The sequence below is a fragment of the Nematostella vectensis genome, chromosome 12 (genome assembly GCF_932526225.1).
Source record: "Nematostella vectensis chromosome 12, jaNemVect1.1, whole genome shotgun sequence".
NCBI lineage: Eukaryota > Metazoa > Cnidaria > Anthozoa > Actiniaria > Edwardsiidae > Nematostella > Nematostella vectensis.
This window is the reverse complement of record NC_064045.1, coordinates 9801738-9829713: the sequence shown is the minus strand read 5'-3', so window position 1 is coordinate 9829713 and position 27976 is coordinate 9801738. Positions and strand designations below refer to the sequence as shown.

Here is a 27976-nt window from a genome sequence, read left to right as displayed (position 1 = left end):
CTTTATCTTATCATTTCCAATATTTCGTATTTTAAGCTGTATTCGCGCCGTTTCCATCCAACAACTAAACTCGTAGTTATCTATTTCTATGCTTCATTCTCACAAGATTTTCACCAAGCTTGGACAACAAGACAAGTTTCCATCATGTTAGGTTACTGTGGTTTAATTTCCAAGTCGCAGGAAAACCCCTATAAACGTCTGTATTTAAAGTACCTCCGGGCAGGACTCACTGACCTCATCCGACATGTTGTACAATTTGTTGGACTTTTGTGGGACATTTGGGTTGCACTTCGCTGGCTTCTATTTGCGGCTTTCTGATTGGATATTCGTGCGCGTGTTGGATCTATGAATTGTTTTGGCATTGTGCGCGCGCGCTGCATTCGCAATCAAGAATGGCGACATTCTCACGAGCGCGCGCTGTTTTTGAAACCTTCGACAAAACGATAATCTCTTTTTTCGCATACAATTCTCGACTTTAAATTATTTTTCGCTTCATTGTGGGTAGCATTGCAAGAGAAAACAATTCGCCAATATTTTGTGGTATTGCAGTCTCTGAATTTTAAAGGATTTCAGATTTTCCCGCCAAAACTTGGAATTATTCACTCGATTCAATCTCCTTTCGCGCGGCCAGCAAAATTTTCTCAGATCTTCAGAAAATTTAAATTTAAATCAAATTTAATTCCCTTTTCAGAATTTGAAATCTTATCTACGCTTTCTTTTGGCTATACAAACACAAAATGGAGTAATAATATCTTATTTCGATTTAAAGCTCACTAAACCTTGACTGGCAACTCCGTATTGTATTTATATTTAATTGCAATTCATAATCTGAAGGTGGTTTTACACGGGATAACATGAATATTGTATTATTATATATTATAATAAATTCACACATTATTTTGAAGACCGTGGTCATCCAACACTGAATCTTTGTGGCTTAATAAAATACTGCTGACCAGTTACGCGTTTAGTTCGTGTAAAAACACCAGGCGCACTTTGAGCCCGCGACACCTCCCGAGAGACACGCGGTTCCCAGTGAAAAAAGTTACACCCGGACTTTTTCTTCATTGGCGTTCGCCCAAAACTGGCTCTAGATTTGCCTACTGAGCAAGCGTAGAATACTCTTCCCTGATTGGGTCCGGGCTTCATTACGGTCAGTCGTTTAGCCCGTCGCCCGCAATCACATAGCGGCGGAGTTGTATTCCCGCCATTAATGCTAGGCACAAGGGTCGGTGTGCGTGATGCGCCAGGAGTAACGCAACCGTAAATGAAATACTTGGTAATTGGCGCGACAAGTCCTGTGGCTTTGACATTTGTGAGGTGCCTTTTCATCGGACTATCCGAAGAGTTTGTAAAATTAGTAGAATACGGCGTGACAGTTCGAGAGTGCGGTACTTTCGTGACAAGCGTTGATTGCACAGCGGTGCCTGTAGATGTCGTAACATTGCCAGTGGTTGGCGTGACAGGGGGCGTCACGCTTTTGGAGCAGGAAATGGTAGCATTGACGTATTTCGCTGTCGCGTTGCATGGTGGTACACTAGTCACGCGCGTCGAGGAACCTGGACCTGTTGTGTGAGCATGTTTACAGTCAGCGGTTTCATTTGACGTCACTAGGCGGTTTGTGGCGGTGCCATGGGGATCACCCGTGCCGTGATATCGTCGTCGCTTGATTCCTAGTGCCCGTCTCTCTGTACTGCCCTGACTAAGGGTCTTGTTCACCACCACACTCTGTTTCACCAATCCTCTCTGCACGACGTCTGTCTTGTCTCGTGCATTTACCTTCCGTGACTCGAGAGAAAATAGCTCTCCCTTTAGAACAGAAGGCATCCTCGACGTTCTTAGAGAACTAAGGGAGGTGGCGGTGGGAACCAGGCAAGTAGACTTGTTTTCTTTAACATCAGTGTCCGGTACACTCAATAGTGAAACGCGAGGGGTAATCAAACTTTGAACTTTCGTCGTCAAGAAATCCCTTTCTTGCTCGCACAAATCATGTGGATTTTCAGCGAGTGGTTCAAAAACTACTGCAGGGGATATAGGCGAGTTGTAGTTGTTATGCACGCTATGATTGCTTGAATGGCAAGATCTGATACTGTGCCTGAGCACGAGGTTGGCGTCTGGGATACACGTGCTGTTCCCGTGGTCAAGTTTTCCCGGTGGGCCTTGGGACCCACGGTTCTTAACGTAGTTAACTTGTTTTATCGTACGATTAGCGTTGGTAAAAGAAGTGCTCTCCCAGTGGTCAAGTATAGCAAGGGGTATATTACGTCCGAGATTCTCTGAGCAGCGGCTGCAAGCAGGACTTGTAGTATTGCTGACATTGACAATGCCTTGTCCTTGATTTTGTTGCGCTGACAGATTCGAGCCAATCGCAGGAGTGTTTTGGAAATTGTTAAGGATGATCCCTTGAAGGGTGCTCACACTCTGAATAAATAAATAAATAAATAAATAAATAAATAAATAAATAAATAAATAAATAAATAAATAAATAAAGGTAAATAAATAAATAATGAATGGATGAATGAATGAAAAAAAAAAAGAATATCAATACAATTATTATTGGAGTATCGATGCGGCAGTGTTATAAAAATATAAATTTATTTGCGGTATCCACGAGATTGTAGATAACGTCATCCCCATTATTCACTCGCTCCATAGCGTTGCGTTATTCACTTGACGTCTTAGAACACAATCAAGCTCTGTACTTCGTACGAGGATTAAGTAATTAGTTTTCTGCTTGCCTTTCTGTCTTCACTTTTAATCGTTTAGTAATTGTAGTTGTTCAAACCACTTGTTAAAAATGATTTGCTGGTCGGCTCTGGCCCTAACTCGCTTTCAAGTCGTTGTTTAGAAAATATTTTTTTTCTATCCCAATCACTCAACTCTCTCGGCCTCTACAACGGTTTAAAGCACGATCGAAAACCGCCAATTGCGTTTAAAGTTGCAAACGCCATTTTGGGTCCTAAAAATATTTTTTTCTGTATTTACATAATATTGTATAGTGTGTTGTATGTACCCCATATTGCATGGTGTGTTGTATGTACACCATGTTGCATGGTGTGTTGTATGTACACAATGTTGCATGGTGTGTTGTATGTACACCATGTTGCATGGTGTGTTGTATGTACACCATGTTGCATGGTGTGTTGTATATACACCATGTTGCATGGTGTGTTGTATGTACACCATGTTGCATGGTGTGTTGTATGTACACCATGTTGCATGGTGTGTTGTATGTACACCATGTTGCATGGTGTGTTGTATGTACACCATGTTGCATGGTGTGTTGTATGTACACCCTGTTGCGTGGTGTGTTGTATGTACACAATGTTGCATGGTGTGTTGTATGTACACCATGTTGCATGGTGTGTTGTATGTACACCATGTTGCATGGTGTGTTGTATGTACACCATGTTGCATGGTGTGTTTGTTGTATGTACACCATGTTGCATGGTGTGTTTGTTGTATGTACACCATGTTGCATGGTGTGTTGTATGTACACCATGTTGCATGGTGTGTTGTATGTACACCATGTTGCATGGTGTGTTGTATGTACACAATGTTGCATGGTGTGTTTGTTGTATATACACCATGTTGCGTGGTTTGTTGTATGTACACCATGTTGCATGGTGTGTTGTATGTACACCATGTTGCATGGTGTGTTTGTTGTATGTACACCATGTTGCATGGTGTGTTGTATGTACACCATGTTGCATGGTGTGTTGTATGTACACCATGTTGCATGGTGTGTTGTATGTACACCATGTTGCATGGTGTGTTGTATGTACACCATGTTGCATGGTGTGTTGGATGTACACCATGCTGCATGGTGTGTTTGTTGTATGTACACCATGTTGCATGGTGTGTTGTATGTACACCATGTTGCATGGTGTGTTGTATGTACACCATGTTGCATGGTGTGTTGGATGTACACCATGCTGCATGGTGTGTTTGTTGTATGTACACCATGCTGCATGGTGTGTTGTATGTACACCATGTTGCATGGTTTGTCGTATGTACACCATGTTGCATGGTGTGTTGTATGTACACCATGTTGCATGGTGTGTTGTATGTACACAATGTTGCATGGTGTGTTTGTTGTATGTACACCATGTTGCATGGTGTGTTGTATGTACACCATGTTGCATGGTGTGTTGTATGTACACCATGTTGCATGGTGTGTTGTATGTACACCATGTTGCATAGTGTGCTGTATGTACACAATGTTGCATGGTGTGTTGTATGTACACAATGTTGCATGGTGTGTTTGTTGTATGTACACCATGTTGCATGGTGTGTTGTATGTACACCATGTTGCATGGTGTGTTGTATGTACACAATGTTGCATGGTGTGTTTGTTGTATGTACACCATGTTGCATGGTGTGTTGTATGTACACCATGTTGCATGGTGTGTTGTATGTACATCTTGCTGCATGGTGTGTTGTATGTACATCTTGCTGCATGGTGTGTTGTATGTACACCATGTTGCATGGTTTGTCGTATGTACACCATGTTGCATGCTGTGTTGTATGTACACCATGTTGCATGGTTTGTCGTATGTACACCATGTTGCATGGTGTGTTGTATGTACACCATGTTGCATGGTGTGTTGTATGTACACCATGTTGCATAGTGTGTTGTATGTACACAATGTTGCATGGTGTGTTGTATGTACACAATGTTGCATGGTGTGTTTGTTGTATGTACACCATGTTGCATGGTGTGTTGTATGTACACCATGTTGCATGGTGTGTTTGTTGTATGTACACCATGTTGCATGGTGTGTTTGTTGTATGTACACCATGTTGCATGGTGTGTTGTATGTACACGATGTTGCATGGTGTGTTGTATGTACACAATGTTGCATGGTGTGTTTGTTGTATGTACACCATGTTGCATGGTGTGTTGTATGTACACCATGTTGCATGGTGTGTTGTATGTACACCATGTTGCATGGTGTGTTGTATGTACACCATGTTGCATGGTGTGTTGTATGTACACCATGTTGCATGGTGTGTTTGTTGTATGTACACCATGTTGCATGGTGTGTTGTATGTACACCATGTTGCATGGTGTGTTGTATGTACACAATGTTGCATGGTGTGTTTGTTGTATGTACACCATGTTGCATGGTGTGTTGTATGTACACCATGTTGCATGGTGTGTTGTATGTACACCATGTTGCATGGTGTGTTTGTTGTATATACACCATGTTGCATGGTGTGTTGTATGTACAACATGTTGCATGTGTTGTATGTACACCATGTTGCATGGTGTGTTGTATGTACACCATGTTGCATGGTGTGTTGTATGTACACCATGTTGCATGGTGTGTTGTATGTACACCATGTTGCATGGTGTGTTGTATGTACAACATGTTGCATGTGTTGTATGTACACCATGTTGCATGGTGTGTTGTATGTACACCATGTTGCATGTATGTACACCATGTTGCATGGTGTGTTGTATGTACACCATGTTGCATGGTGTGTTGTATATACACCATGTTGCATGGTGTGTTGTATGTACAACATGTTGCATGTGTTGTATGTACACCATGTTGCATGGTGTGTTGTATGTACACCATGTTGCATGGTGTGTTGTATGTACACCATGTTGCATGGTGTGTTGTATGTACACAATGTTGCATGGTGTGTTGTATGTACACCATGTTGCATGGTGTGTTGTATGTACACCATGTTGCATGGTGTGTTTGTTGTATGTACACCATGTTGCATGGTGTGTTTGTTGTATAAACACCATGTTGCATGGTGTGTTGTATGTACACCATGTTGCATGGTGTGTTGTATGTACACCATGTTGCATGGTGTGTTGTATGTACACAATGTTGCATGGTGTGTTTGTTGTATATACACCATGTTGCGTGGTGTGTTGTATGTACACCATGTTGCATGGTGTGTTGTATGTACACCATGTTGCATGGTGTGTTTGTTGTATGTACACCATGTTGCATGGTGTGTTGTATGTACACCATGTTGCATGGTGTGTTGTATGTACACCATGTTGCATGGTGTGTTGTATGTACACCATGTTGCATGGTGTGTTGGATGTACACCATGCTGCATGGTGTGTTTGTTGTATGTACACCATGTTGCATGGTGTGTTGTATGTACACCATGTTGCATGGTGTGTTGTATGTACACCATGTTGCATGGTGTGTTGGATGTACACCATGCTGCATGGTGTGTTTGTTGTATGTACACCATGCTGCATGGTGTGTTGTATGTACACCATGTTGCATGGTTTGTCGTATGTACACCATGTTGCATGGTGTGTTGTATGTACACCATGTTGCATGGTGTGTTGTATGTACACAATGTTGCATGGTGTGTTTGTTGTATGTACACCATGTTGCATGGTGTGTTGTATGTACACCATGTTGCATGGTGTGTTGTATGTACACCATGTTGCATGGTGTGTTGTATGTACACAATGTTGCATGGTGTGTTGTATGTACACCATGTTGCATGGTTTGTCGTATGTACACCATGTTGCATGGTGTGTTGTATGTACACCATGTTGCATAGTGTGCTGTATGTACACCATGTTGCATGGTGTGTTGTATGTACACCATGTTGCATGGTGTGTTGTATGTACACCATGTTGCATGGTGTGTTGTATGTACACCATGTTGCATGGTGTGTTGTATGTACACCATGTTGCATGGTGTGTTGTATGTACACCCTGTTGCGTGGTGTGTTGTATGTACACAATGTTGCATGGTGTGTTGTATGTACACCATGTTGCATGGTGTGTTGTATGTACACCATGTTGCATGGTGTGTTGTATGTACACCATGTTGCATGGTGTGTTTGTTGTATGTACACCATGTTGCATGGTGTGTTTGTTGTATGTACACCATGTTGCATGGTGTGTTGTATGTACACCATGTTGCATGGTGTGTTGTATGTACACCATGTTGCATGGTGTGTTGTATGTACACAATGTTGCATGGTGTGTTTGTTGTATATACACCATGTTGCGTGGTTTGTTGTATGTACACCATGTTGCATGGTGTGTTGTATGTACACCATGTTGCATGGTGTGTTTGTTGTATGTACACCATGTTGCATGGTGTGTTGTATGTACACCATGTTGCATGGTGTGTTGTATGTACACCATGTTGCATGGTGTGTTGTATGTACACCATGTTGCATGGTGTGTTGTATGTACACCATGTTGCATGGTGTGTTGGATGTACACCATGCTGCATGGTGTGTTTGTTGTATGTACACCATGTTGCATGGTGTGTTGTATGTACACCATGTTGCATGGTGTGTTGTATGTACACCATGTTGCATGGTGTGTTGGATGTACACCATGCTGCATGGTGTGTTTGTTGTATGTACACCATGCTGCATGGTGTGTTGTATGTACACCATGTTGCATGGTTTGTCGTATGTACACCATGTTGCATGGTGTGTTGTATGTACACCATGTTGCATGGTGTGTTGTATGTACACAATGTTGCATGGTGTGTTTGTTGTATGTACACCATGTTGCATGGTGTGTTGTATGTACACCATGTTGCATGGTGTGTTGTATGTACACCATGTTGCATGGTGTGTTGTATGTACACCATGTTGCATAGTGTGCTGTATGTACACAATGTTGCATGGTGTGTTGTATGTACACAATGTTGCATGGTGTGTTTGTTGTATGTACACCATGTTGCATGGTGTGTTGTATGTACACCATGTTGCATGGTGTGTTGTATGTACACAATGTTGCATGGTGTGTTTGTTGTATGTACACCATGTTGCATGGTGTGTTGTATGTACACCATGTTGCATGGTGTGTTGTATGTACATCTTGCTGCATGGTGTGTTGTATGTACATCTTGCTGCATGGTGTGTTGTATGTACACCATGTTGCATGGTTTGTCGTATGTACACCATGTTGCATGCTGTGTTGTATGTACACCATGTTGCATGGTTTGTCGTATGTACACCATGTTGCATGGTGTGTTGTATGTACACCATGTTGCATGGTGTGTTGTATGTACACCATGTTGCATAGTGTGTTGTATGTACACAATGTTGCATGGTGTGTTGTATGTACACAATGTTGCATGGTGTGTTTGTTGTATGTACACCATGTTGCATGGTGTGTTGTATGTACACCATGTTGCATGGTGTGTTTGTTGTATGTACACCATGTTGCATGGTGTGTTTGTTGTATGTACACCATGTTGCATGGTGTGTTGTATGTACACGATGTTGCATGGTGTGTTGTATGTACACAATGTTGCATGGTGTGTTTGTTGTATGTACACCATGTTGCATGGTGTGTTGTATGTACACCATGTTGCATGGTGTGTTGTATGTACACCATGTTGCATGGTGTGTTGTATGTACACCATGTTGCATGGTGTGTTGTATGTACACCATGTTGCATGGTGTGTTTGTTGTATGTACACCATGTTGCATGGTGTGTTGTATGTACACCATGTTGCATGGTGTGTTGTATGTACACAATGTTGCATGGTGTGTTTGTTGTATGTACACCATGTTGCATGGTGTGTTGTATGTACACCATGTTGCATGGTGTGTTGTATGTACACCATGTTGCATGGTGTGTTTGTTGTATATACACCATGTTGCATGGTGTGTTGTATGTACAACATGTTGCATGTGTTGTATGTACACCATGTTGCATGGTGTGTTGTATGTACACCATGTTGCATGGTGTGTTGTATGTACACCATGTTGCATGGTGTGTTGTATGTACACCATGTTGCATGGTGTGTTGTATGTACAACATGTTGCATGTGTTGTATGTACACCATGTTGCATGGTGTGTTGTATGTACACCATGTTGCATGTATGTACACCATGTTGCATGGTGTGTTGTATGTACACCATGTTGCATGGTGTGTTGTATATACACCATGTTGCATGGTGTGTTGTATGTACAACATGTTGCATGTGTTGTATGTACACCATGTTGCATGGTGTGTTGTATGTACACCATGTTGCATGGTGTGTTGTATGTACACCATGTTGCATGGTGTGTTGTATGTACACAATGTTGCATGGTGTGTTGTATGTACACCATGTTGCATGGTGTGTTGTATGTACACCATGTTGCATGGTGTGTTTGTTGTATGTACACCATGTTGCATGGTGTGTTTGTTGTATAAACACCATGTTGCATGGTGTGTTGTATGTACACCATGTTGCATGGTGTGTTGTATGTACACCATGTTGCATGGTGTGTTGTATGTACACAATGTTGCATGGTGTGTTTGTTGTATATACACCATGTTGCGTGGTGTGTTGTATGTACACCATGTTGCATGGTGTGTTGTATGTACACCATGTTGCATGGTGTGTTTGTTGTATGTACACCATGTTGCATGGTGTGTTGTATGTACACCATGTTGCATGGTGTGTTGTATGTACACCATGTTGCATGGTGTGTTGTATGTACACCATGTTGCATGGTGTGTTGGATGTACACCATGCTGCATGGTGTGTTTGTTGTATGTACACCATGTTGCATGGTGTGTTGTATGTACACCATGTTGCATGGTGTGTTGTATGTACACCATGTTGCATGGTGTGTTGGATGTACACCATGCTGCATGGTGTGTTTGTTGTATGTACACCATGCTGCATGGTGTGTTGTATGTACACCATGTTGCATGGTTTGTCGTATGTACACCATGTTGCATGGTGTGTTGTATGTACACCATGTTGCATGGTGTGTTGTATGTACACAATGTTGCATGGTGTGTTTGTTGTATGTACACCATGTTGCATGGTGTGTTGTATGTACACCATGTTGCATGGTGTGTTGTATGTACACCATGTTGCATGGTGTGTTGTATGTACACAATGTTGCATGGTGTGTTGTATGTACACCATGTTGCATGGTTTGTCGTATGTACACCATGTTGCATGGTGTGTTGTATGTACACCATGTTGCATAGTGTGCTGTATGTACACAATGTTGCATGGTGTGTTGTATGTACACAATGTTGCATGGTGTGTTTGTTGTATGTACACCATGTTGCATGGTGTGTTGTATGTACACCATGTTGCATGGTGTGTTGTATGTACACAATGTTGCATGGTGTGTTTGTTGTATGTACACCATGTTGCATGGTGTGTTGTATGTACACCATGTTGCATGGTGTGTTGTATGTACATCTTGCTGCATGGTGTGTTGTATGTACATCTTGCTGCATGGTGTGTTGTATGTACACCATGTTGCATGGTTTGTCGTATGTACACCATGTTGCATGCTGTGTTGTATGTACACCATGTTGCATGGTTTGTCGTATGTACACCATGTTGCATGGTGTGTTGTATGTACACCATGTTGCATGGTGTGTTGTATGTACACCATGTTGCATAGTGTGTTGTATGTACACAATGTTGCATGGTGTGTTGTATGTACACAATGTTGCATGGTGTGTTTGTTGTATGTACACCATGCTGCATGGTGTGTTGTATGTACACCATGTTGCATGGTTTGTCGTATGTACACCATGTTGCATGGTGTGTTGTATGTACACCATGTTGCATGGTGTGTTGTATGTACACAATGTTGCATGGTGTGTTTGTTGTATGTACACCATGTTGCATGGTGTGTTGTATGTACACCATGTTGCATGGTGTGTTGTATGTACACCATGTTGCATGGTGTGTTGTATGTACACCATGTTGCATAGTGTGCTGTATGTACACAATGTTGCATGGTGTGTTGTATGTACACAATGTTGCATGGTGTGTTTGTTGTATGTACACCATGTTGCATGGTGTGTTGTATGTACACCATGTTGCATGGTGTGTTGTATGTACACAATGTTGCATGGTGTGTTTGTTGTATGTACACCATGTTGCATGGTGTGTTGTATGTACACCATGTTGCATGGTGTGTTGTATGTACATCTTGCTGCATGGTGTGTTGTATGTACATCTTGCTGCATGGTGTGTTGTATGTACACCATGTTGCATGGTTTGTCGTATGTACACCATGTTGCATGCTGTGTTGTATGTACACCATGTTGCATGGTTTGTCGTATGTACACCATGTTGCATGGTGTGTTGTATGTACACCATGTTGCATGGTGTGTTGTATGTACACCATGTTGCATAGTGTGTTGTATGTACACAATGTTGCATGGTGTGTTGTATGTACACAATGTTGCATGGTGTGTTTGTTGTATGTACACCATGTTGCATGGTGTGTTGTATGTACACCATGTTGCATGGTGTGTTTGTTGTATGTACACCATGTTGCATGGTGTGTTTGTTGTATGTACACCATGTTGCATGGTGTGTTGTATGTACACGATGTTGCATGGTGTGTTGTATGTACACAATGTTGCATGGTGTGTTTGTTGTATGTACACCATGTTGCATGGTGTGTTGTATGTACACCATGTTGCATGGTGTGTTGTATGTACACCATGTTGCATGGTGTGTTGTATGTACACCATGTTGCATGGTGTGTTGTATGTACACCATGTTGCATGGTGTGTTTGTTGTATGTACACCATGTTGCATGGTGTGTTGTATGTACACCATGTTGCATGGTGTGTTGTATGTACACAATGTTGCATGGTGTGTTTGTTGTATGTACACCATGTTGCATGGTGTGTTGTATGTACACCATGTTGCATGGTGTGTTGTATGTACACCATGTTGCATGGTGTGTTTGTTGTATATACACCATGTTGCATGGTGTGTTGTATGTACAACATGTTGCATGTGTTGTATGTACACCATGTTGCATGGTGTGTTGTATGTACACCATGTTGCATGGTGTGTTGTATGTACACCATGTTGCATGGTGTGTTGTATGTACACCATGTTGCATGGTGTGTTGTATGTACAACATGTTGCATGTGTTGTATGTACACCATGTTGCATGGTGTGTTGTATGTACACCATGTTGCATGTATGTACACCATGTTGCATGGTGTGTTGTATGTACACCATGTTGCATGGTGTGTTGTATATACACCATGTTGCATGGTGTGTTGTATGTACAACATGTTGCATGTGTTGTATGTACACCATGTTGCATGGTGTGTTGTATGTACACCATGTTGCATGGTGTGTTGTATGTACACCATGTTGCATGGTGTGTTGTATGTACACAATGTTGCATGGTGTGTTGTATGTACACCATGTTGCATGGTGTGTTGTATGTACACCATGTTGCATGGTGTGTTTGTTGTATGTACACCATGTTGCATGGTGTGTTTGTTGTATAAACACCATGTTGCATGGTGTGTTGTATGTACACCATGTTGCATGGTGTGTTGTATGTACACCATGTTGCATGGTGTGTTGTATGTACACAATGTTGCATGGTGTGTTTGTTGTATATACACCATGTTGCGTGGTGTGTTGTATGTACACCATGTTGCATGGTGTGTTGTATGTACACCATGTTGCATGGTGTGTTTGTTGTATGTACACCATGTTGCATGGTGTGTTGTATGTACACCATGTTGCATGGTGTGTTGTATGTACACCATGTTGCATGGTGTGTTGTATGTACACCATGTTGCATGGTGTGTTGGATGTACACCATGCTGCATGGTGTGTTTGTTGTATGTACACCATGTTGCATGGTGTGTTGTATGTACACCATGTTGCATGGTGTGTTGTATGTACACCATGTTGCATGGTGTGTTGGATGTACACCATGCTGCATGGTGTGTTTGTTGTATGTACACCATGCTGCATGGTGTGTTGTATGTACACCATGTTGCATGGTTTGTCGTATGTACACCATGTTGCATGGTGTGTTGTATGTACACCATGTTGCATGGTGTGTTGTATGTACACAATGTTGCATGGTGTGTTTGTTGTATGTACACCATGCTGCATGGTGTGTTGTATGTACACCATGTTGCATGGTGTGTTGTATGTACACCATGTTGCATGGTGTGTTGTATGTACACAATGTTGCATGGTGTGTTGTATGTACACCATGTTGCATGGTTTGTCGTATGTACACCATGTTGCATGGTGTGTTGTATGTACACCATGTTGCATAGTGTGCTGTATGTACACAATGTTGCATGGTGTGTTGTATGTACACAATGTTGCATGGTGTGTTTGTTGTATGTACACCATGTTGCATGGTGTGTTGTATGTACACCATGTTGCATGGTGTGTTGTATGTACACAATGTTGCATGGTGTGTTTGTTGTATGTACACCATGTTGCATGGTGTGTTGTATGTACACCATGTTGCATGGTGTGTTGTATGTACATCTTGCTGCATGGTGTGTTGTATGTACATCTTGCTGCATGGTGTGTTGTATGTACACCATGTTGCATGGTTTGTCGTATGTACACCATGTTGCATGCTGTGTTGTATGTACACCATGTTGCATGGTTTGTCGTATGTACACCATGTTGCATGGTGTGTTGTATGTACACCATGTTGCATGGTGTGTTGTATGTACACCATGTTGCATAGTGTGTTGTATGTACACAATGTTGCATGGTGTGTTGTATGTACACAATGTTGCATGGTGTGTTTGTTGTATGTACACCATGTTGCATGGTGTGTTTGTTGTATGTACACCATGTTGCATGGTGTGTTTGTTGTATGTACACCATGTTGCATGGTGTGTTGTATGTACACAATGTTGCATGGTGTGTTTGTTGTATGTACACCATGTTGCATGGTGTGTTGTATGTACACCATGTTGCATGGTGTGTTGTATGTACACCATGTTGCATGGTGTGTTGTATGTACACCATGTTGCATGGTGTGTTTGTTGTATGTACACCATGTTGCATGGTGTGTTGTATGTACACCATGTTGCATGGTGTGTTGTATGTACACAATGTTGCATGGTGTGTTTGTTGTATGTACACCATGTTGCATGGTGTGTTGTATGTACACCATGTTGCATGGTGTGTTGTATGTACACCATGTTGCATGGTGTGTTTGTTGTATATACACCATGTTGCATGGTGTGTTGTATGTACAACATGTTGCATGTGTTGTATGTACACCATGTTGCATGGTGTGTTGTATGTACACCATGTTGCATGGTGTGTTGTATGTACACCATGTTGCATGGTGTGTTGTATGTACACCATGTTGCATGGTGTGTTGTATGTACAACATGTTGCATGTGTTGTATGTACACCATGTTGCATGGTGTGTTGTATGTACACCATGTTGCATGGTGTGTTGTATGTACACCATGTTGCATGGTGTGTTGTATGTACACCATGTTGCATGGTGTGTTGTATGTACACCATGTTGCATGGTGTGTTGTATGTACATCTTGCTGCATGGTGTGTTGTATGTACACCATGTTGCATGGTGTGTTGTATGTACACCATGTTGCATGGTGTGTTGTATGTACACCATGTTGCATGGTGTGTTGTATGTACACCCTGTTGCGTGGTGTGTTGTATGTACACTATGTTGCATAGTGTGTTTTATGTACACCATGTTGCATGGTGTGTTGTATGTACACTATGTTGCATGGTGTGTTGTATGTACACAATGTTGCATGGTGTGTTTGTTGTATGTACACAATGTTGCATGGTGTGTTGTATGTACACCATGTTGCATGGTGTGTTGTATGTACATCTTGCTGCATGGTGTGTTGTATGTACATCTTGCTGCATGGTGTGTTGTATGTACACCATGTTGCATGGTTTGTCGTATGTACACCATGTTGCATGGTGTGTTGTATGTACACCATGTTGCATGGTTTGTCGTATGTACACCATGTTGCATGGTGTGTTGTATGTACACCATGTTGCATAGTGTGTTGTATGTACACAATGTTGCATGGTGTGTTGTATGTACACAATGTTGCATGGTGTGTTTGTTGTATGTACACCATGTTGCATGGTGTGTTGTATGTACACCATGTTGCATGGTGTGTTTGTTGTATGTACACCATGTTGCATGGTGTGTTTGTTGTATGTACACCATGTTGCATGGTGTGTTGTATGTACACCATGTTGCATGGTGTGTTGTATGTACACAATGTTGCATGGTGTGTTTGTTGTATGTACACCATGTTGCATGGTGTGTTGTATGTACACCATGTTGCATGGTGTGTTTGTTGTATATACACCATGTTGCATGGTGTGTTGTATGTACACCATGTTGCATGGTGTGTTGTATGTACACCATGTTGCATGGTGTGTTGTATGTACACCATGTTGCATGGTGTGTTGTATGTACACCATGTTGCATGGTGTGTTGTATGTACACCATGTTGCATGGTGTGTTGTATGTACACAATGTTGCATGGTGTGTTTGTTGTATGTACACCATGTTGCATGGTGTGTTTGTTGTATGTACAACATGTTGCATGGTGTGTTGTATGTACACCATGTTGCATGGTGTGTTTGTTGTATGTACACCATGTTGCATGGTGTGTTTGTCGTATGTACACCATGTTGCATGGTGTGTTGTATGTACACAATGTTGCATGGTGTGTTGTATGTACACAATGTTGCATGGTGTGTTTGTTGTATGTACACCATGTTGCATGGTGTGTTGTATGTACACCATGTTGCATGGTGTGTTTGTTGTATGTACACCATGTTGCATGGTTTGTCGTATGTACACCATGTTGCATGGTGTGTTGCTTGTGCACCAAATTGCATGGTGAGATTTCCGTGCGGTTAGATACTATGATCTGTATCTCAATACAACTTTATACATGTTATGAAGCATTGGATGTCTATTAGCTATTTTTACGTTGCGTGTAAGATTGATAAGCGAACAGCATTCTGGGTTGATTTTAGGCAACATGGCGTTGAACGGTTTCGAATCTAGCTAACGAAGATATTCCGGGAGCAGATTTGCCAAAAACTATGTACCATTTTCAAACAAACGCTCAGTATCACATCAACGCCATGGTGAACTGCACCCCTAAAATCGTCCAAGCATGCTTTTTCGCCAATCAACTCGACCCAATCCTCCGCGCAACGTAAGAATGGCGAATTCTTACATGCAGCATCTGTTTTTGTTCTAAAAAAGTAGCCATACATATTGTTGTTTCGCAGAGTGGACCGCACAAATAGGATACGCTTACCGCCCAGATATGTTGTTTTAAAACAGACTTGCCTTACTTAACCGTGACAGCACCTTGTGTCACGTAATACGCACCGCGTCTAAAGAGCTGGTCACGCTAATAACGCATCCGTCACGCACCATCCTCCACGCCAGAGCAGCGGTATTCCGCGCGTCATCTAGGCCTGGTAAGAAAAACCCAATTTAACCCTTGAAACTCATAATGATATCTCAACCAAGCCTCCTCCGCGGCATATCGAGTGTTTTTTACTCAGTATTTTTTTATGAATTGGGGTTCCTGTGGCTAGTTCCTCTTTTTACTAACCCAAGCCGCCACTCTTTCTTGAATATACCACAGGAAGCCCGAAATCGAAAAAAAAAAGCCTTTTTCCACTCGAGACGCTTTCGGTGGAGGCTAATCTAAACCTTTGTCCCTTTGATTGAAAGGCCGAAAAATTGCTATGGGTATTAATAGGCCATTCCAGCTATAAGCATGCGCGCATTCAACATGGAAACCATGCGTCACGCAAACCTTCACGTAACCGTCATGCAGCGCGCCCTCCGTTTGGTGCAAGCTTAAAAGCGCGCGCTGCATTCTGGTAGTTGAGGTAGGTTTGATCGTGAGGGTATAAAAGGTACTTTGAGCCCGCGCCACGACACGGAACGGACATTGTCGTGGAAAAACATAGATGAGCCCGTCGCTTTCCGCAAAGTGCTTTGTGCTATTCATTGGACAGCTCAATAAAAGGGAGTCTCCTTTGAATCCGTTCTGGACTCGTCACGCTAGCCGGTGCTTGAGCAGGCGCCGCCTAGAAGCGTGACGAATCGCTTCTAACGCTGCTGGCGTGACTAGTCCAGGACGCTTCTAACGCTGCTGGCGCGACGAGTCCAGGACGTCTGCAAGAGTGTTGGGGTTTCAAGTTTATTTTCTTTTTTCAGGTGCAAGGTTGAGTCAGAGTTAGTGAAATGAATAAATTCCGGGTAACACGACACCAGAGGTATAGAAATACAGCACCCACAAAATGTATTAAAAAACAAAACGGTCCTAGTCTTGAATACCAAGCATAGCACTGTGCCAAATGTCGCAGTAAAAGCAATAAAATGATACTTTACGCACATGAAAGAAATTTCAGCGCATCTCTTACTCTCATTTAATAAGACGATACCTGAGTGTTCTCTACCATCAAACCGTATCCCCAAATCCTTGAGTGCACCGGCCAGCCCGTCAGGCTTACGACTATAGAACTTCTGTTGAGAAAACAAACCACCACCATTTACGAAACTGATTATAGTGTGACGCGCGCTCCCGCTGCCACCAATACGAAGTGTTATAGTGCGATGCGAGCTACCGTGGCCACCGAAACAAAGTGTTATAGTGTTACCATGGCAACATAGAGGTTATTGAACAGCTACATGTGTATACGGCTGGATAATTTTACGAGTTCGGCGTCGGTATTTTTTCGAGAACCGCTTGAATTACCAATAATGAGTAGTTCCTTATAAGTCGCCTTGAGATCTATCCCGCTTGTTTTACCAATAATGAGTAGTTCCTTATAAGTCGCCTTGAGATCTATACCGCTAGTTTTACCAATAATGAGTAGTTCCTTATAAGTCGCCTTGAGATCTATCCCGCTTGTTTTACCAATAATGAGTAGTACCTTATAAGTCGCCTTGAGATCTATCCCGCTTGTTTTACCAATAATGAGTAGTTCCTTATAAGTCGCCTTGAGATCTATACCGCTTGTTTCACCAATAATGAGTAGTTCCTTATAAGTCGCCTTGAGATCTATACTGCTAGTTTCACCAATAATGAGTAGTACCTTATAAGTCGCCTTGAGATCTATCCCGCTTGTTTTACCAATAATGAGTAGTACCTTATAAGTCGCCTTGAGACCTATCCCGCTTGTATTACCAATAATGAGTAGACCTTATAAGTCGCCTTGAGATCTATCCAACTCCGAAGTTCAGGCGGCACTAGATGTCTCTTTCTTAGACACTCGTTCTTCAGACAGATCCCGATATCCCAGTCTGGTAAATCACAGCACAGTGAGACACATTTAAGGGTGTATTGACATTAGTGCTGCTCAGTAACGACGTTGCTACGCTGAGCGCGCGCGTACATAACACGGAATTCGTCATTCACAAGCTTTCCTGAAGTAAAAGAAACAAAAATTTGCGTTTCAATTTCCCAAAAATTGACTTAAAGTTGATATCAGCCTTTTCTGCTGATGATATTTCCCATATTTTGAAAAAAAGGAAGATTCAGCGGAGATGTTATTCAAGATTACCTTTTTGAAGCCAAAGTTTTCCATTTTCACTACGTGCGCGCGCTGCAAACACCGGTTGCCAACGCTCGCGCACGCAATGAAAATCTTATTTCAAAGTAGTACTTTTTCAGTTTTCATCATGACATGACGGATATCGTTCCCTTTGAAGTGTAAATACCACGAAACACTATTGGGATTTGTTTTTAAACTTCATTTCTATTTCATCATGTGAGATATCATTGTGTCTGAGCAGGCCGAATGTGCACGCGGGGGCTTTGTTTCACTTCCGGTTCTGCGTTTTCTAAAAAAAAAGCTATTTTGTCGCCAAGTTATTTCAAAACGCAACATTCTTTCTGTATTCCTTCATATTATTATGTTAAAACCTCCTTCATATAGCCAAGTATGGACTTAGCGTTAATCTAACAGAAAGCAAAATTATATCAAATAATCTGGATTTCAGGACCTTTGAAAAATCATAAAAAAAACAATTACTCAATCATTTCTAAAACGCATGCTTGGCTTAATGCAACCATCCCTCAAGATTCATAAAGCGCATTCAATATTTGTTTTCGAGCAAAATTACTTTAAATATTTGCTTTAATCTGTATCTATGACGTCACATTATGACGTCACGGGGTAACGTCATTATAATAGTCAGCACGCTTTTGTTGGTCAAATATCAGTCCCTTATGACTTTCTACAAGGCTTTTATGCTATATTCAATTTTCCTAAGCAACAGATGTCAGTTCACCCTTAAACACTAGTTTATCAGACAGATCCCGGATAACAGCACAGAAAAACAAAAAACACCACTTTGTTTACAGTCCCTGGTGTTCGAGTCGCCTTCTTCTAAAATGTTGCGGTAACATTTTTACATTTCTGGAGTGTACAAACTGAAACGTGTAAAGGGGGTCATTCCACATGAGACATGAACTTTTCTGAAATTTTCAAATATTGAATTTACGCAAAAAAACTAAATCATTGAACAGCTAAGGTATGGAGCTAATTGGAAATGATAACATTTTTAGTGTTTGGACCCCACCCACCATGTAGGAGGCTTTGATATCTGACCATAATGCGGCACTTGAAAATTATCTAGTAGACAATAAAATGATAAATTAGGTAAAAAAATAATAATTACACAGAGGACGTTTTCCTGATTAAGGGTTTTAATAGATATACTTCATGGCAGGTTATTTCTTGATCTTGCTTAAAATTTCGAAAAAGTGACTTTTCGTATTCATAAAAATTGGTTGATGCACTGTTGCGGACATTGCGTAATGTCCGCAACATTTACACATTGTAATTGAAACACCAAGCAGCATATGCCAAAAACATTCTGTTTGCTTTTTTAGCTAGTTGAATATGTTATTTTGATGAAAGAATTTCAAATGTTACTCTTTTCCCTTTTCTGTAGTGCCTAGTAAAATATTGTTGCAGACATTACGTTGCGAAAATGACATTGTTATTTCTTTTTTCTAATCATACAGAATGTTACAGTAAACCTTTTTGAACAATGGAAATGCAAAAAAAAAAAGGAAAGTTCACTCAAATGGTGAAATGCTGATCAAAAAATGACCATAAAATGTTTTCAAAGAGCCATTTTCTGACTCTTGTCTCATGCAAACAGTTTTAGAGGTTACTTCAGCGAGTAGAGTTAAAAATCTTCTCAATATCGGGAAGCATGGGGATTTTGAATGGAACAGCATTCGCTAGTGCAAAAGGCCCCCCAAAAATGCAAGAAACAATGGGCATCATCAATGTCATCCCTCATGGGCCAATCAAATCTGTTGGCTCCCACTCGGTGAAGATATTTCACCATAACCATTTGGCCATCAGCGCTACACATGCAATGGTACTTCCAATGTAGTATTTGCTGCTACTTTTGTTAAAATTATACTGCACAGCATAACACTTCTCCCTCTCGATTGCTGGATAAAAGATGTGTTGGAGTGCTCCTCTATGCAGCTCAAGGAGCATGCCATTCCTAAAATGGTTAAGAGAATCTGCCTCTACTATATGCCCAATGTCTGCAAGGCATCTTCCAGCATAAAGGCATGCATATAATCCACAGTCATAGTCATTTCCTCTGGGTTGTTTGGGAACCTAATCTTCTGTGTTACAAAAGAACCCCCACTCATCTACATTTGAACCTACTGTAACTCCCCAACAACCAAGACCATCTTCTTAATTGCTCTCTGTGTTGGAGGCTTGACAAAGTCGCCTGCTCTGCTATCGAGCACAAGAAAAGCTGCATGGATGGACTGCATTGAGGAACCAGTGTTGGGAGTGGTTACAAGAAATTATGATAAGATCATAAGAAAGTGGAGATACATGCTCTTTTTGGAGTAGAGTTGAGATTTCATCAACCTTTTGCTTCTGATTCCAGGTTGACCGATACAGCTCAATTGCTGGAAGATTTTAATGTCAAGCTTTCTTTCGATGGACAACAAGACAATACAGTCTACAGAGTGGAAAAAATGCTGTCAAATAACACCAAGAAAATGGTAGAAAGTATCTCAAACAGTCATTTGATGGGAACTATCGATATTCATTCAGGACGCAAGTGCAGAAACCCGCAGACTTTGTGTGTTGTAGCGACAGAGATAGACCACTTCGTTGGTTTGAAAGAGGTTACCGATCCTCAATGTTCCTTGTCTCACATTTGTACGCGATTCGTGAAAGAGATCGGAGAAAATAAAGACAACAGAACCCGTGAAGTACAGCATTGCTGCTCTGGATTCATGTTCGATCTGCTTTTGAGCTTAGAGCGAGATTTGGAGATTAACGCGGAGGTTTATCCTGTGATGGATGGGAGTTTTGGAATTTTCGACGAGAAAAAGGGGACATGGGATCGCATGGTTGGAGATCTAGTCCCATGAAAGTGTGATAAGCTGTTCGCACTTACTGTTCTCTTGGCTTGACATTCCAATGAGCTTTAAATAAGTATCAATAATGAAATTTATCAACCTCATATCCTGGGAATTAGGAGCAGAGTTGTTGACCAAGCTGTTGATATCAGCATCTTCAATGAGCTTCCCATTTAAAGGTATCAGACCCTACAATACAGCTTCAACTTCATTAATTGCATATTGCGGCAGAGAATAAGGGACATAAAGGGGCACAAAGGTAGAAGTAGGGAGGTCAGGTGGCGAACTCATGTCAACATCACATTGTTGGGTTGTTTCCTCAGATGTGATTGTACAGCTGTTTGGGGTTCCATACTATTTCACAAAGACCACATCATCATCATCACTGTTACATGTTACTCTGGATGTGCTTGCTTCGGCATCAGTTGCAGAAACACCAGCAACATTATCATAAACTAGTTCTTATCAGGCATAAAAACAATCATTTCTTTTGTAAATTAGCTTGTATGACCAGAGAATAGATTGTTCAACACAAAATCAATGGCATAAGCTTGGACAGAAAGCAATTTCTAAAATGTAATGTCCGCAACACATACTTTCCTTTCAGATTTTTCTTTGCTCAAGATAAATATTAAATCATTCCTAAGTATAGAAAGCATAATTACTCCCTTGAAAGTCTTCATCAATCACAGCAAAATGCTATCAAAGTTTGAGACTAGCATGAGTGGTTTAATTTTAGTGTAATGTCCTCAATGTATCGAAAAAAATCATAAGGGGCTTATGAGAAAAGAATAAATTTGAACCTTTTTGTGTGTGTGTTTACAAGAAGTTTAGAGAGCGCCAAAGTGAAGCGAATTTGGAGCATGTGCTGCATTCTGGTTGATTTGGATGCCATCTAAAATATGAATTTAAGCCTCTGAATGTAATGTCCGCAACATGGGATTGCCCAAAGGATCTTTTCAATGTAAGAAAAAGAAATAGTCATAGAGTTGCTCAAAGTTGAGGCTCACTTTCCACCACAATCTTACCGGACCATGTGACAGACATTGCCCATTTCGCCTGGTCTATTGGCCTGCCGTTGGGTCTCGTGATGTCAGACATGAATCTGATGCCTTTCAGCTGTTGCAGCTCCTTTAACCAGCGAGAAAAAAGCACAAGACACGCCCCAATAGGAATCCCTGCATCTACTTGGTCCTGTAGAGATATAAGCCATTTTTTAGACATCACTTCAAGACACGCCCTTTAGGGTACGCCTGTATCTACTTGGTACTGTAGAGATATGAGCCTAGCTTTTAAACAACACTACAAGACATACCACCTAATAGTGTAACCCTGTATCTACTTGGCCCTCATTATCAAGGACAGTTTTTTAAGGTCCTGGTAAAGGTCCATAAACTGCTAAGTTAGGAAACCGTGTTATCTAGGGCAGTTTGTTACGCCCGGGTTAAGCTCTATCACCTTTATAAAGAACATTCGTCAGTCACATATAACTGATGTTTGTACCTGTGTGATTCCTGTGAGTTTGGTGCAGAATTCACTCAGACGTGAGTGCTCAGTTGGGGACACAAACTGTCGAAACTCTGAGACTATTTCACCAGTAGAGGTACTGACCACTACTGCAGGAAACTCAACTGAGAATAAGAAAAAAAGAACATGTTATTATCAGAAACTCAAGTAGAGGTACTGAAAACTATTGCAGAAAACTAGACTGTAAAAATGAAAAATAACATTTTATTATCAGAAACACCAGTAGAGGAACTAACAACTACTTCAAGAAACTTAACTGAGAATAAGAAAAAGACTCTTACACATTTTATTATCAGAAACACCAGTAGAGGAACTAACAACTACTGTAAGAAACTCAACTGAGAATAAAAAAGACTATCATTTTATCATTAGAAACACCAGTAAAGGAACTAACAACTACTGTAAGAAATTCAACTGATAATAAGAAAGACTACATTTTATTATCAGAAACATTACAGGGCTTCTGGAATTACGAGGAAAAAAACTCAAAATTACGAGGGATTCTTTGCTAAATTACGCGCTAAATTACGTGGAAAATCAATCATGACGCGCTAAATTGCGCGGGATTTCGCAATACATTTTTCTTTAAAAATCAAAATTTTGCGGGATTCTTTAATGAATTACGCGCTAAATTACACGGAATACCAACTGTTACGCCCAAACTACATTTTGTACCGAAAGAAAGCACGAAATAACTTGAAAAGGTTTATTTTTGCGCGAAAATATCTTAGGAGAGTTTTCATTGGCTCCTAGCAACCAGCCAATTAAAAAAGGTATTTTATTATTAGTCCTAGGCCTTCACGGTTTAGCAAAGAACGCCTAGTCATTTTATTAGTTTTCGAAATTCAGTTCGAAATATCGCACTCTTACGAAGAATATCTGTTTCTTTTTTACGAGAAATAGAGGCAAGAACCCTAAAAAAAACACATCAGCTTTGCACTTAAATGTTTTGTCCTTTAAAATTTAGCCAAATTACGCTGGATTACGCGGAAATTTGTGGATTACGCGGAGAAAGCCAAATTACGCGCTTCCGCACAAGCGCGTAATTCCAGAAGCCCTGATTAACACATTGACCCCTCAACTGGCCTGTACCGGCTTTGGGAAGTACCCACACCCCAAAAAATTCATAAATGCAAAATAAACACAACAAGATGAAGATACTCAGGCATCAGTCTAAGGGATAAATGATCTTGAAGATATGCATCCAACCAAGGTGTTGGCAACTCCTCTTAAGCCAAATATTAGCACAGGTTCTTTGACAAATTTCAAATCGAACAAGGAAAGAAAAGCAGAATCACCCCTCTCAATAAAACGCTCAAAATACCACACAAGGGAAAGAGATCAGCAAACACAGCTCTAGACACAAATAGATACCTTTATTCTGATCCTCCAGGTTCATTTCCATGGCCTCAAAACACAATGTCCACTCCTTGAAGGCTTGTAAAACCACGAAGATGCCTTTACGGATTGCAAAGCATTCTGGGAGATCCAGGGAAATTCACGAGGGGAGGGCCAGTCAACACTCCTTTCCCCAAAGTCAGATGTTTTTTTTTTAGTCTTTTCACCCCGAAGCCAAACAAATCAATTCCAGGTCATACAGACCCAGAATAGCAGTGTAAACAATTTTGGAATGAATTTGGTTTCAGAAAAGACAGCACTTAGGAGAGCTGTGGTGATTCATTAGAAAATTTTTTTCTCATCCAGGCAAAGCCAAACAAGAAAAAATCATCATGAATCCACCTTTGCTTGCAAATATCCATAAGCAAAGCACTCAATTATGCCCCAATAGACTTCATGATGTCCTGAGACACTCTCCTAATATGCTCATAGCTGTATTTTTTGATGAAAAATACAAGCAACCATCAACTTGTGCTTGCTTCAGCACAACGACGAGAGATTAAAAGTGGGGACCGCAAAGCACTGTTGGAAAGCTTGGATACCGCTGACTAGGTGCAGCTGTGTTTGACTTTGACGGGCTGTATAAAACTCAGAATAGGGGGGGGGGAGGTATCTGTTTTCAGTCTGTTTTTTGTACATTCAAGAAACTCACCTGAGAATTAGAACAAAAAGTAAATTTTTTTATCAGAAACAAGGCTAACTGCTCTAGACATGGAATACTGCAAATGATTGAAAAAGTGCAGAGTGGCATTTGTTTACAGTATTTCAAAGTCTGTTTTTTTTATTTATATAAAAAGGCTTTTTTATGACATGCAACAGAAGTAAACATTTTCCCAGATCCATAACATAAAAAACAACAAAATGTTATGGCAAGTAGTATTCTTTTCATTATTTCCCTTTTAACTGACAGTCCCACTCATCAAAGTCTGGGGGAGGGACTTATTTATATTATATTCAAGGGTGGTAATTATTTAATGGAAGCACTTATTTAATCAAGTAAGGTAGATTCATGTTGTTTAAACAAAATCTATCATATTCCAATTCCTTATACCCAGGCGATCAGCATTAGGCCTTCTTGGTAAAAAAAAAAGTTAAAAAAAAATATTCTTCAAAAATATTCCAGATATGGATGTAAACAAACACTGAACTGCCAAAACTTTTGGTTTTGCTCTCATTCCATCATCCAAAAATATGTCCATACCAGCATCTAGTGTGGCTTACAGTATTATTATGTATTTTATGAATCCACAATCTCAGATACCTTTCACGTTTAGATATTTTAAAACCCTGTGGTAAGAATTATACTTACTTATTTCTGGTGCACTATTCCTTCTCTTCTCTTTCCAACATGTTGATTCAAAGTCTATCACTACCAAATAGTCGAAAGGCTGTTCTGTTAAAAAAAATAAAATAACAAAAATAAAGAATAAATATACTAATTGCCTAAATAAACACCAAGGCAGTGTTTATTCTAGCAAATACTATAATTCCAATAAAAAATAAAATAAAGAACTAAATATATTAATTGCCTAAATAAACACCAATGTAGTGTTAATTCTAGCAAATACTATAATTCTATTGACTTATGATTTATTAAAAATGGTGTATAGCTGTTACAGGACAAAGTACAAAACAAAGGTGTTTCTATATGGATTTAGTTTTCTGACACCTATTTCTCTAGTTTCGGTAAGTAACAATCTTCTTCTCTTAGATGATCCTTTGTGCATTTTTGTCCATCCTTGGATATAAGGATATAAGTTGTCTGTAGAAACAACTGTGCTTGTGGAAGCTTATGCACTTGTCATTTGAAACCCCCACCCCCATGGTCCCGGGGAAGTGTGGGGTTAAGGTGGGGGTTAAAGCACTTTCGAACGAGAATCTGTCCCGAGGGGGTGGGGGAATTGACAGTTTTTAACTCTAAGACTTATCCCAACCGTGGGGGTTTAGAACAAGTGAATAGTGTCACAAATATCATTTCTTCTGTAGCAAGCGATTCCATGTATCAGCGTGTGGCGACATGTGCAAAAACGAATATTAAAAAAAATAATGCCAGATGAAGATGATTTATTTTTCCATCGTTTTGTAACTGTTATCTTCATAGTAATTGGTGCAAATGTACTCGCTGAAGTGTATTGGCTTTGAAAGATAAAAAAAGTTTATTTCAGATGACTTATCGGGTAGTTACAGGGTCAAAGTCTAACCACCCACCCTCCCCCGGGACCATGGGGGTGGGGGTTTCAATTGACTAGTGCATTAGGAATCTTATCAAAAGCAGCTCTGCTGTACTTATCATCTTGTTCATTGAAAAAAATATCTAATATTTCAATCAAATGAAAACTTACTCTTAGAAGACCTTGATTTCTTGCCTGAAGACCATTTGCTGACTAACCCTAGTGTCCTATGTAAAATAGAGAGAGTATTGAACATTAGTTAACAGGGGGTCAAAGGGGGTAGCAAAATTACATTACTATTAGCAATCACAAATCATGGTTCTTTTTTTTAACAATTTTACGAATTAATTTTTAAATTTGTCACGAAAGTATTACATTAATAAAGCAGTAAAGAAATCGAGCGCTACTAGGCCACCTTTCACGAGGTTCAATCAAGGTTTGAATTTCACGATAAAATAAATTCGTTATTTCATGTTGCACGACCTTATACGATTTCACGAGGCCTCAATTTCTCTGTTTCTAGAATCTAGGCCTTAATTACTCTGTTTCTAGAATCTCGGCGAATAGCGGATCACGAAGTTATTCGTTGTTGTTTTTATCCCTACTTTGCGAGTTCCTTGGTAGAAATGGAACTTTTTGACGAGCTCGACTTCGCCATATTCGCTTCTACTTGCTCCACTTTTCTTCACTCATCGATAGTGGATGTTATCACTCATTCTCAGAACTAAAGATATGGATAAACAGGAGATGCTTAAGAATTTAAACAAAACAACAAACCAGCTCCAACGAAAAGCAACCAAGCAAGCGACGAACGAGCCAACATTTTTTTTCAAATTTCAGCGGTTTTATCGAAGGATTGGTAAAGAGTACTCAAGGACTGCGCGGCAGCTCTGCGCACAGGGCTCCCATAATTTCTGGGGCTATAAACCCCTTCTGGAGTGTCGGCGGATAATGTCCAAGGACTGAGAAATGGTGCGGGAAATAAACAGGTGCCCGAGAAGAGAGAAATTTTGGACCCAAAAATGAAATGAAAATCAACCGCTCATGGAAATAGACTCTTTGAGTCACTCGGTTTTGTGCAGAATCGCATACAGGCATAGCTGTCAACTCACCCGCATCATATTAGGCGGGGGTTTACAAGATCTTGGACTCCATCACAAGCCGAATTTTTGTGAGATGATGTTCATACGAATTCTCTGTATTTACCCGCATTAGCTCTTTTGTTTTTTTCTCATATATTTACTGTATTTCACCCGATTTCACAATATTTCTGTACAAGCTGGGTTGAAAGCTATGGGAACGTATAATATCGGCGCAATTTCTCGTTAAGGTTGTTAAAGGAAGTTTGTTAAAGGAAGTTGTTAAAGGAAGTAATCCGGCGCTTTAGGGTTTTCATGAATTCTCCTGAAATCGAATGCTACTGAGGCCGTTGCCTTTTTTTTTAATGTACGTATACGAAACGAAAATATAATAAAGTTTACAATCCATGCAAGTATAAAAAAAATCCATGCAAGTATAAAAAAAAATCCATGCAAGTATACAAAATCCATGCAAGTATAAAAGAAAAACATGCAAGTATACAAAATCCATGTAAGTATACAAAATCCATGCAAGTATAAAAAAAACATGCAAGTATACAAAATCCATGCAAGTATAAAAAAATCCATGCAAGTATACAAAATCCATGCAGTATAAAAT

At 40.4% G+C, this 27976-nt stretch overlaps 1 protein-coding gene across 1 annotated transcript; it reads right to left on the bottom strand.

The window, feature by feature from the left end:
* Window positions 1-796: 796 nt before the first annotated feature.
* LOC5508434 lies at window positions 797-27118 on the bottom strand. The gene is made up of 9 exons (XM_001628967.3): window positions 26884-27118; window positions 26450-26505; window positions 25417-25500; window positions 22686-22813; window positions 22211-22376; window positions 17973-18073; window positions 17212-17293; window positions 16142-16230; window positions 797-2421 (listed from the first exon to the last, which is right to left on the bottom strand). Exons 1-9 carry the CDS (start codon window positions 26934-26936, stop codon window positions 913-915), a joined length of 2268 nt encoding a protein of 755 aa, XP_001629017.2. The 5' UTR covers window positions 26937-27118; the 3' UTR covers window positions 797-912.
* Between the last annotated feature and the right edge of the window lie 858 nt (window positions 27119-27976).